The 11,352-nt window shown below is 35.3% G+C and overlaps 1 protein-coding gene across 9 annotated transcripts in view; it reads right to left on the bottom strand.

Moving 5' to 3' along the window:
• Positions 1–1,539: 1,539 nt before the first annotated feature.
• Positions 1,540–11,352, bottom strand: part of LOC107588613 (neurotrimin-like) — a 107,688-nt gene continuing 97,875 nt past the window's right edge. For 2 of the 9 annotated variants that reach the window (XM_016276839.1, XM_016276821.1), the window contains exons 4-7: positions 10,719–10,850; positions 9,815–9,935; positions 9,007–9,158; positions 1,540–3,348 (exon numbers count right to left, since the gene is read on the bottom strand). In XM_016276839.1, the coding sequence (XP_016132325.1) occupies positions 3,260–3,348; positions 9,007–9,158; positions 9,815–9,935; positions 10,719–10,850 (494 nt within the window). In that variant the 3' untranslated portion in view covers positions 1,540–3,259. Of the gene's footprint in view, positions 3,361–3,669; positions 3,748–8,679; positions 8,716–9,006; positions 9,159–9,814; positions 9,936–10,718; positions 10,851–11,352 lie in introns of all 9 variants that reach the window. The other 7 variants (XM_016276830.1, XM_016276771.1, XM_016276797.1 and 4 more) reach the window with 7 other exon arrangements.

Raw genomic sequence — 11,352 nt, 5'->3', positions numbered from 1 at the left:
GTCTCCCGTTTGATGTGGTCATAAAGAGATATGGTGGTTTCGCGCCTTAATAAATGCATTTCTCGTCAAGAAAAACAAAATATTTTTTCAATATTTTATTTCAGTTAACATTTAATTTCAAGCAACTTTATATAACTAAGTAGTAATATATAAGTAACTTTATATATTAGTAGGCTACTCAGAACACAGTTCAAGCTGTACATTGATATTCTTCATTACATAGTTTGTTTTTGACTGAGATTTTTGAGTTTAGTTTGAAGAATTCGATTTTTGTAGCTAGTATTCAAAAAGCACGATTAGAGAAAACAATCACTTGTGCATTTGGAAATTTGATTAAAATCCTCTACTCACTTTGAGTAGAAGCCCTTTTGACAACTAGCCCGTCTCCAAAATACAACATTCATCCATCCAATTTGATATTTTTGCAGCCGTCATTCTCTTTCAGATATGTAAAGCTGATCCGACTGTTTACCTGCGTTTTCAGCTGTCTCTCAGCGCCATCCTAATTGTCTTCCATACTGCCATGTTTGTCACCTGGTGCCTCTCTAACTAGCAGCAGAGAGTGATACTACAGCCATCATCTACAATGAACAATCACGGGAGAAAAAAAAAAGACAGTGAAATGCGAGGCTTTAATTAAGTGTCCTTTTTAACTTCAATCACAGACGGCTCTCGCATCACTTTCAGAATGGATCTCACAGCTTCCTTCTCAAGCCCAGCACTTAGAGCTCATGTGCATCTCTCACACAGGCCAAAAGTCCTTTAACCACTTACCATACTGACACCTACTTCCTTAACCAGAGGGTCGAGGTGCTGCTCAAGTGTGCTCAGAATCGGGGATTTGAATGATTGATTTAGAATCAGCCTGTGTTGGTGTGGATTTGCTCTGGTTTCAACGAGTTTGTCTATACAAAAATGACCAATAATAAACCCACTCTGAAAAATCATCAAGTGAAAAGTTGTTATACACTATTACACAAGACATTCATGCATCCAATGGCCTTGAATTCAAATATCAAGGATACCATATGGTCAATTTATAATAAAATTGATCTATATCTTCCTTCAAGAATTACAATAAGACTGCATACCCATTCTATTTAGATACAACATTTTATTATTGTAAGTCTTAAATATGAACACACCATCTCCATTAAAGGAAAAACATATGACGCAACAAATTCTTTACAATACAAGGAGTTGAAATACTTAATTTGCTCCTCTCCAGGGAACCACCAGAGATCAGTGGAACAAAATGAACGTTTTAAAGGTTGGGCGGTGGGAACTAAGTCAATTCTTTGCACCAAGTTGGACATGTGAAGTGAATTACAGCCATGAACAGATGAGCCTTGTGTTTCTGTTAATACGGTGCATTGATTGATCACTCTCTCTTTGATCAGCCTTGATCCAAAATCTTTTCCACACAGGAACTCACAGACATTATTTATCAGGATGTGCTTTTTAAATTTTGTGATTTTAAATTAAAACACTGCCATAAAATTAGTCTCACAGATTTAAGAAATGCGTGAACTGTTCTTAATCTGGTTGTGGTCCCTATATCTTAAAGAAAAACAGATAAAAATAAAAAAAGTATGCCATAATGCTGAACAATACAAGTTTGGGGCAAGAAAACAAACTGTCACCCATTAAACTGAACGTACATCACATTCCCTTTCATTAACATACAACTTGTGCTTAAAATCCACTGGACTAGACTGATTTCCATCTGACATGTGGTTTATGATATTTAAAGAATTGTTCGTACAAAAATAAAAAACTGCCATCATTTACTCACCCTCAAGTCATTTCAAAACCTGTATGATTTTTGTCGTTGTTCGGATAAATGTCTTTCTTTGGAAAAGCATGAGGGTGAATAAATGATGAGCATTTTAATCTTTGGCAGAACTATTCCTTTAAATGAAAAAATTGGAAACATTAGGCATACATCCCATCAAATATAGCCCCCCAAAAAAGAAGAAAATCGCAATATAGATTTGAGGTCAACCAACACCAACTTCATATCAACTCTCACTTTTTTTTTCCTAGAATACAAAGGACGTCTGGACATCTGCTCATGATGAGAGGATGAAGGGCAATGAGTCTTATCTGCTTTTTCCGAAAGCACAATATTTAGACATCAGATTTCACAATGAGCAACTGCAATGAGCTGGTATCTACCATAATACAATTTGAGAAAGAAATTACACGGCTTCAGAAAAAGGGAATAACAAAAAATAGAAAACGTTGCATTGTATTAAACAGTTTCACAATTTTAGTAAAAACAAGTGTGCATATTTTCCCTTTGTACAAGTTATATATATGCATATACATACAGAGATGTTAGCAGGAACGACGTGTTTAAATAATGAACATTTAAGCGCCCGGTTTGGTTTGTATAACTCTGGACAGAATTCAGCAATAAACATTTGGAAAAACTATTGTGGCAACAAAAATAAAACAACATTTATTAGCAGATTGCTCTTTGGGCTTTCAAATTAGATTCAATTAGTTTATATTACACCTGCAACAAAGCTCCAAATGCCTTCAATTCATACGTTGTCATACATACTAAAATGTTTCCAACATCTGATTTATTACTTAAACCCATTTAATATAGAGCTTTTATATGGTTCTGCATAGTCCAACTGTGCCATTCTGGTCATCAAAATATATCAAAATAAAAACAAACTGATATGTACTGCATTGTTTTGTGTGTTAAATGGTAAAATAAAGATTAGAAGTACTCGAAAAACATGCTTGCATCTTTTTTGCTGCTTATTTTGATCGGCTGTACAGTTATGATACAGTAAAAATATAGTGACAATAAAAAAAAAAGAACAAAATGGAGACATATGCCCTTGCTTATCGCATGCCTTTGACTTGAATGATTTACTCCCCTATCACACTGTATTCTATATTAATTCTTAAGGGTTACAGAGTTAAATTAAAATGACAGTCACAAAAATAAATTAAATTAAATATTTCAAATTAAACATGTCTCTCTGTCATTTGCTTTTAGTGAATACAAACTGTATTCAGTGGGGCAAAACAGTGCGACAATTAGCAATGTAAGAGAAGTTACATTATTAAACTGTATTATAAACAAAAGAAATGCATGATTACTTTATTAAAAGGAAGTACTTGGGCACCCCATGCACATTTTTGGGCATTTTTGGTAACCCATGCACGCTTTGTGACTCCAAGATGAGAGTGATGTCACACAAACTGTGATCTTTATCCACTGGAAACATCTTCGGCATCAAAACTTGAGCAAGAGTTGTAGAAGTACAACGAGAAGTAGACAGGTGGGTGTGAAGACCGTTGACGTGCCGCTGTTGCCATCCTGAACTGCTCCGGGTCCTAAAGCATTGAAAAGATTCGCACGTGTCAGGCAAAACAGCTCTGGTCTGCAACTGTGCTGTAAACTGCCTTGTTTTCATTCCTCAGACTGTCATGGCATGAACCCTTACGTAGGGCGCTTACCTACGCATCTGCACTTCCTCAATATTATCTTTCATTCGTTGTCAGCTGTCAGCATTTTCTAGCTTTACAGCGCTAAACCGCTATTTTCTAGTCAAGTTAAAATCTATGTTAGTATATTATAGCATCTCCTATTTGTTGAGGAGTTTGTAGTTATTAGTAGTATTTAGTAGCTTGTGTATCACAAACCTTCCAACATATCACTGTTTTCAAAGGCTGTTTGCTCTAAATCGGATGAAGTCATTTCTAAAACGGAAGCCGTCTCCGCTAAAAGAGAGATTATATAACAAAACACTTTGAATGAAAAAGACACAACATGCAATATGAACTCACTATAGTACATCATTCCCATTGGTGCTATTAGGCACATATTTTAGTCTAAGTGAGATGTTGCCTAAAAATATGAATCAAGTCAATCTAGAGTATTCTGGCATGGTTCCGTTGGCTCTGCTGTGGTAGCGGGCCATCTAAATGGGACGAAAGCACTCCAGCTCGGCAGATTAACGTCTAAGCGAGGGTCTTTAGTGGTCACATTTGTAACGCAGGAGCATCTGTTCTTCTCATTTCAAGCCAGCACATCCAGTCTCCCTGTGCTCACACCATTATTACCCTACTGTACGCCGCATCCTTGACCAGTCAACCGCCGAGGTCAGCCGTAATTGCAGTTGCTTATAAACAAGATAATCCCTGGAGGTGCAGTTTAACCAGTAGAACAGATGCTCCACTTGCCACACAGACAACGATGTGATTGTCATAGTAAAAATTGGAAATGAGAAAGTATGAATTAAGTATGGCAGTCTGATGAAAATTATTGCGCTCGTATTCTAATGTGATGCAATATTTAAATAATAGTCAACGGATTCATTTGTAATAATACAAAAAGAAGACATTATTATATATAACAAAATATTACATATACTGTATACATATATTATTGTTGTTAAATACTGTTCAAAAGCTTGAGGTCAGTACGAATGTATTTTTTTTAAAGAATTAATACTTTGATTCTGCAAGAATGCCTTAACTTGATCCAAAGACTTTTTGTTACAAACAAAACAAAAAATAACAAAAGTACATAATTATCAAAAAATTATGTTCCTTTTAACTTACGATGCATCAAAAATCCTGGGGGGTGGGCGGGATTCAACTTTGACATCACAGGAATAAACTTTTTTTTTTTTTTTACATTAAAACAGAAAATTGCTATTTTAAATTGTAAAAATATATATATCAATATTACAATTTTACTGTATTTTTTGATCAAATCAATACAGCTTTGGAATACAAAAGAGATTTCTTTCAAGAATATTACAAATTCATACTCATAAAAAATTGACCCCAAACTTTTGAATGGCAGTATATATTTAAATGGTCCTAACACAGTCTTAATTTTTTTTGAAAAATACACTCTTTTATACTCCTTTTGGTTTTAATGTAAAATGTGGTTTTGTGAGATTTAGCTCTGTATTATAGCTAAGGAGGGCTCAGTCGCTAGTACTCTTTGGTTTACAATTGCTTTTACCTTGTCATCAGGTAAAGTTTTAGTCAAACACTCCCATCAAACAAAATATGGTAGCAACGCCTAACGTGGTAACATTTGGTTAATTTAGTTCAGACATGTTCAATTTTGAAATACCAAATGTGTGTATATTTATATTTAAGGGTTGCACTGTCTAGTCAACTACTAGTTAGCTCTGCCAATGGCTTCTTTGATCCGGAGTCAACTACTCACAGATCACATGACCAGCTGCCTTTGTTCAATAGAATGCAACAGTTGGGTTCCAGAGAAGAAATCCCATTCATTTTCTCCATAAAGAAATTTATTTTTTAACATATAATCCTTTCAAGCCAGACCTACCATACACTCCAAATGATGAAATATGTATCTATAAAGGCAAAATGTCTGTGTGATTCCAGCTTCATTAAAAATAAATAAATGAATAACTGAAAAATCATGTTTGATAGCCACATTCTCAGTGAAGAACTACATTACTCACAATCCTCCTTGGATCTACCCTTCAGAGAACTATGGTTACCATGGAAATGAGATCCAAGGCAAAAGAGCTCATTAACAACAACCCACTCCCATGAAGCATTGCGAATGCCGTAAAGACATACACTCTATTTATTTATGTATTTAAAAATATACATTATTTAATCAATAATAGAATTTTATACTTAAAACTATTGACTATGTCAGTGCCGATAGCCTCGTGGACAGTGCGCCGACATATGGAACAGTTGTGCTTTGGGTCTTCCGAGTTCGAATCCCTCCTCGTAGACCTTTTCAGATCCTGACCCACCAGGACAACACAACACAGCTTTTTTGGCCAACTAGTCAATTAGTAAAAGAACAGTAGTCATGCAACCCCGAGTTTATACATATACACAAACAGATGGAAAGTTTCATCTATTGAACAAGACTTTTATCACTCTTGGTTGGAACAGAAGTTTGAATCATCTTTTTCGCTTCACGTTTGGTGTGAACGATCACTATTAGAGAGCGGCAATATTCAGTCCCAACAAAACAAATGTTATGTCATTGTATTAGCACTGATGTCTATTAAATCTTTCTCTTTGATGGGCCTTTTAGACTGAGGTCTAATTTCCCCTGGATTTCGCAGAGTACGGTAGGCTTTCTTTAGGGACAGCTATCCAATTATTCTGCAGCCACAGCTTAGAGTAAATCCTGCACAAGTGTAATTATACTAATGTGAGGTTCTCACAATCAAATTCAGTGCAATTAATGACTCTCCGGAGAGGGCATGGTTACCAATCCCACACTTTTTTTAGGCCAGACAGTGGAGAAAAGTTGGCCAGGACAATATTTCTGTTCTTGGCAGAGAAGAAAGATTAAAGGACAATGCAAGGACAAATCAGTAACAACCATCAACAACATATGCAGGTGAGGAACAACCCCTTACAAAAAAGTAGGAAAAACCGGAGGCAATTATAACACATACATTTTCAATCACAAACAAGTTTGAGCGATATTTATTTAACATGTGCTCAAATGTAAAGACTCTCTCTGCCTGAAAAAAGTGCATTGGTTTGTCAGAAAAATAAAAAGATTTTGAGGTTTAAAGGAGAATGTATTTAAAAAAATTAATACTAAAATTATTGCTAATTAAAAGTTTTGCTCATTTTCTCACATTTTATGTCAACACTGAGATCCATACCCTTTGTTATGAAAAAACTGTGTGAATACATTGGGGGAAAAAACGCAATCTTTAAAATATGTAATGAATATTATTTCTATGTAGGAGAATGTTGTTCTTGTGTTAGCAGATAATCAGTATATTTGAGTACAAAATATATTTTAAATAATGTAGGTCTCAGTTTGACCTTTGCTTTTAAACATATCATTCAACATAGCTAAAATAATCAGTACCATATAAAACTATAAACTATTTAGTATTAAATGAATGACATTCCTTTAAGTTACTCAACTATTTGAGATCTATTGGTTAAAGTGCACTGCAACTTCTATTCATCAATAGAATGTGTATTAGCTGCAATTTTAACATGACTTGTCTGAAATTCAATATGATTTTTCTCTATGCATGTGCATTAATGGCAATATTACTGTTGGCACATTCATAGGCTTGATACCACAAGATGGACAAATTGCAGTAGTCTGAGAGTAAAAAGTAAAAAGTTTAATTGGCCGAGGTCTCTCTTACTGTGGCAGTACAATGGTAAATTGGGTTGATATACTGTATTGATACAATGATACTGTATGATTTATGTACAATCTCAGAAAAAAGGTATAAAAGCTGTCACTGGGCCTGTACCTTTTCAAAATGTAAACCTTTGGATATAAAATGTACATTTTAGCACCTAAATAGAACAAATTTGAACCTTTTAAAAAGTACTGCCCCACTGACAGCTATTGTAGAGTGTACAATAAACCATTGTGTACTACCATGGTTCCTCAGTCCAGGTAAGACCATGGCACTTTTTTGTAAGGGGCAAATGTACATTTAAAGTGATTTATAGCTCAGCCAAAAATGAGAATATTTGTCATCAATTTCCCACCGTCATGTTATTCCAAACCGCAATGTCTTACTTTCTAATGTGGAATGATACACTGGTTCTTTTCCATGCTACTTTAATGAACAATAACTGAAGATTTTAGGCTTTAAAAAGGATGCAAAAGTACTATAAAAGTATCATAAAAGTAGTCCAATGAACTCATGTTATATTTTTTGTTATATTCCAGTGAACTGTTAACCACTGCAAGATTACTGTGTCCTTGAGAACTTGAGAAGCGGATCAGTCCAATTCAAATGAATCATTCAGGCTGATTTTGAGAATTGAATCAATTGATTCATTAAAAATGTCCAACTCAAAAGAATGATTATTTTATGAATCGGGCATCACTACTGCTCTCCAACTACTGTATAACTTCAGAAAACTTGGACTTCAGCGCATGAGTCATATGGACCACTTTTACGATACTTTCATGCTGCTTTTCTGTCCGTTTTGTTCAGTCTCTGTTCACTGTAATTACATTGGTTAGAGAACAGTATTCCTTTTTTTCCTGTTCCACAGAAGTATGATTGCAAGTAAATTATGACAATTTTCCTTTAAGTACTTTTCTCATCAGCTGAGTAATAACAAATCACTCACAATTCAACAAACATCAAAAGACATCATATGATGCAGACATGTACTTACAGACAGCGGATGAGAGCATGCATTGACATAATGAAGCCATGCCATGGTGGAGGAAGGTTAGAGAGGAAAGAAAGTGACAGAGGAGAAAGAGAAACATGTTTAGGCTACAGTACAAAAAACAGAGACCCATTCATCAACCCACAGTGACTGAAGGCAGATTGAGGCATGTCAGTACCCCGCCAATCCCAGAGCGCCAATTCATACTGTCACTCAGTGTGCTGAATATATTATTGACATTACAAAATGGGATTTTAAGCTAATAACCCCCTTAATAGGAACAGCTAGTGGCCAATTTACAATCTGACAATCACATTCTGTCAGACGAGGCACGACAATTATATTACCCTGTTCAAATCAGGGAAATTTTGTGAGCCGCCCTCGCCGATAAACTTGAGTGCCGTATCAACGACTTGGCCTTGTCACATTGCGGTTGATGTGAAAATAACCAGGCATCTTCTTTGCCTATTAAACACGCTGGAACATGCTTTAGGAGGCCGCATTCCCATGCACTCTACTAACCTTGCAATAGCGTCGAACTAGTGGGTTCAATTATTTCTACATCAACAAAAACAAACACAAAAACATGAATCAAAAGCAAATGAAGGAGAATCCTGAGATGAAAATCTCAAAGATGAATAGTTGAACGGGTCAGAAACTACCAAAGGAAAATTCATAGTGTTTACAGGAAAGTTATCAGCATGAAGTTCTGCTTTCGTTCAGCTTTAATTTTTTTGAACGAAAGTTTAAGCAAAAAAAAAAAAAAAAATTCAACTAGTTGAAGAATTGTGAAGAGGCTCCAAACAGACTTTAAGACTTGACTGAAAGCAAGCAACTACTGAAACTTACCGTATAGGATGATGCTTGTGTTAGCGCTCCCAAGTTTGTTGATAGCAATGCAGGTGTAATTGCCATAGTCTGCCTCGGACACGTTGAAGAATGTCAGCTTTGAAAATGCTCCAGCATCCTCAATCTCAATGCCATCAAAGTCACTGAAGATCCTGGGAAACAGTCAGCAAATGGGGAGACTTGAATCAGCCTGGCCTTGTTTACGCTACATCAGAGCTTGCTTTGAAGCTAGAGGTTACATTTATGACAGCATCAACATTTTCGGACGCAGATTGCGGCGGGCCTGGATACATTAAAAGGAGGCAAAACTGCAGGATTGAATTACTGGCAGTGGCACGCAGAGGGACACGCACACGCGCGCTTCTGCACATTTAATTATGATACAAAATTGTGACAACTTATTCTTCACTTGACATCAAAGACAGTTTGAGAGAACATACTGAGACACATTCCAGCCAAAGGCACTCAAGTATTTTGCTGTTAAATACAGTGAACAAATGACAGCACATCTAGTCAGTCATGTACAACTACTGAAAAATATTTGTCCTTCACCTCACAATGTCAATTCCAATATTATACATCTGACAGATATACAGGAAATACAGAACACTCTTGTTAAGAACTAGCTGCTACTGTACACATCTAGCAAAAAAGAAACTGTAAATTGAAAGAGAAAGAGAAATTACAGAGTGTACACACACACACACACACACACACACATATAACACTAAGTGTTACATTGAGGTTACAGTTTTATCCCAAAGAAAGGAACAGATGAAGCAGAATATCCTGAAGTGATATGCCATACCTCCTGTCATCTCTGTACCACTCAAAATCTGCCTCGGGTACAGCATCTGCCTCACACTGCAGGACACCTCTCTGACCCAGGGTCACGCCAACATCTCTGCCATCTGAAACACTGGGAGGGTCTAAACACACAAAACCACGTAAAGGATCTCTGTTAGGGTCTGTTAGTTAGTGACCATCATAATGCAGCTTCAAACAACAAACAAACAAAATTAAATATAATTTGTACACAAAGCGGGATCAAAAGTACACTATTGGTCATTCTTTTATTTTGCATTTCAAGACATTTACTTACAAATTATATTATCGTTTTATATTTATTTATTTAACTAAAATCCTACAATGTCTGTGTATTAACATGTTTGAATAAATAAAGTACAAATAAAATTTGTACACATAAAGTGGGGTTCAAAGGTCTTAAACCTTTGAACTTTTGTTTTGCATTTTAAGACATTTTGCTACACATTATATTATCATTTTATATTTATTTCAATAAAATCCTTTCTCTTTATTTACAGAAAACGTTAAAGTTGTTTAAATAAATAAATGAATAAATAAATGTTTTTCATTTTGAGACATTTCATTACAAATTATATTATAATTTTATATTTATTTAAATAAAACCCTGAAAGTTTACAGGTTTAAACAATTAAGCAAATAAACGTTTTGCACATAAAGTTGGGTTCAAAAGTCTTAAGACATAGTGATGATGTTTTTGTTGCATTTTTAAGACATTTCATTAACAAAAACTTTATTTATTTATTAAATAAATCATCATTATAAATGTCTTTATTTAAAAGTGAACAAATATTTTATAAATAAATAAGTCAATAAATAAAAAAATTACATATGCAATATAAATTGTACATGTATGTAATGTTGACTTAAATTCAAAAGAGACTTACAGTTGACTGTGAGCTCAACAGTCTGTGTGTCCACTGCAATGTCGTTGGATGCGGTGCATTCATACACTCCTGCTCTATATCTGCTGATGAATGGAATCTCCAGAACCTCGCTGTCTGAGCTTAGGCTGTCATCTGAACAAGAAAACATTAAAATAAGTCATGATCTGTATTAAAGCTCTCAAAAGAGAGAAGGGTTGTCTATGATTCCTCAAAACACAACTACAACAAAAAACAAATGACTTGATTGGTTGGATAGGAGTCTTGATCCTGAAACAGCAAAGTGTTACTTGGGTAAATAACATCATGCTGCATGTGTCTCATTATTACTGAAGAGCTGAAATGCATCTGATTTCCCAGTACTTTGCTTGGGTACAATAAGCCACACTGTAGAGCATGTTGATGCCCTTCTTTGCAAATTCAAACCTCATCTTCCCTGAAATACTGAAATACTGATGCTCTGATGTATTTATAGTCATTTGTGTCCCATTGTGGGAGAAGGCGACACTAGCGTTATGAAATTCAATTCAAATATGAGTTTCAGTCTCTGCACAGCTGCTTTGAAGTGTTGGCATACACACCGGAGTCAAACTGCTAAAACATACGGCGCCTTTTCATGTTCACGAAACCCAGACTG

This window comes from Sinocyclocheilus grahami, unplaced genomic scaffold, assembly GCF_001515645.1.
Source record: "Sinocyclocheilus grahami isolate Dianchi unplaced genomic scaffold, SAMN03320097.WGS_v1.1 scaffold7.1, whole genome shotgun sequence".
NCBI lineage: Eukaryota > Metazoa > Chordata > Actinopteri > Cypriniformes > Cyprinidae > Sinocyclocheilus > Sinocyclocheilus grahami.
Note: the sequence above shows the minus strand (reverse complement) of the source record. Positions and strands in the feature narration are given on the sequence as shown.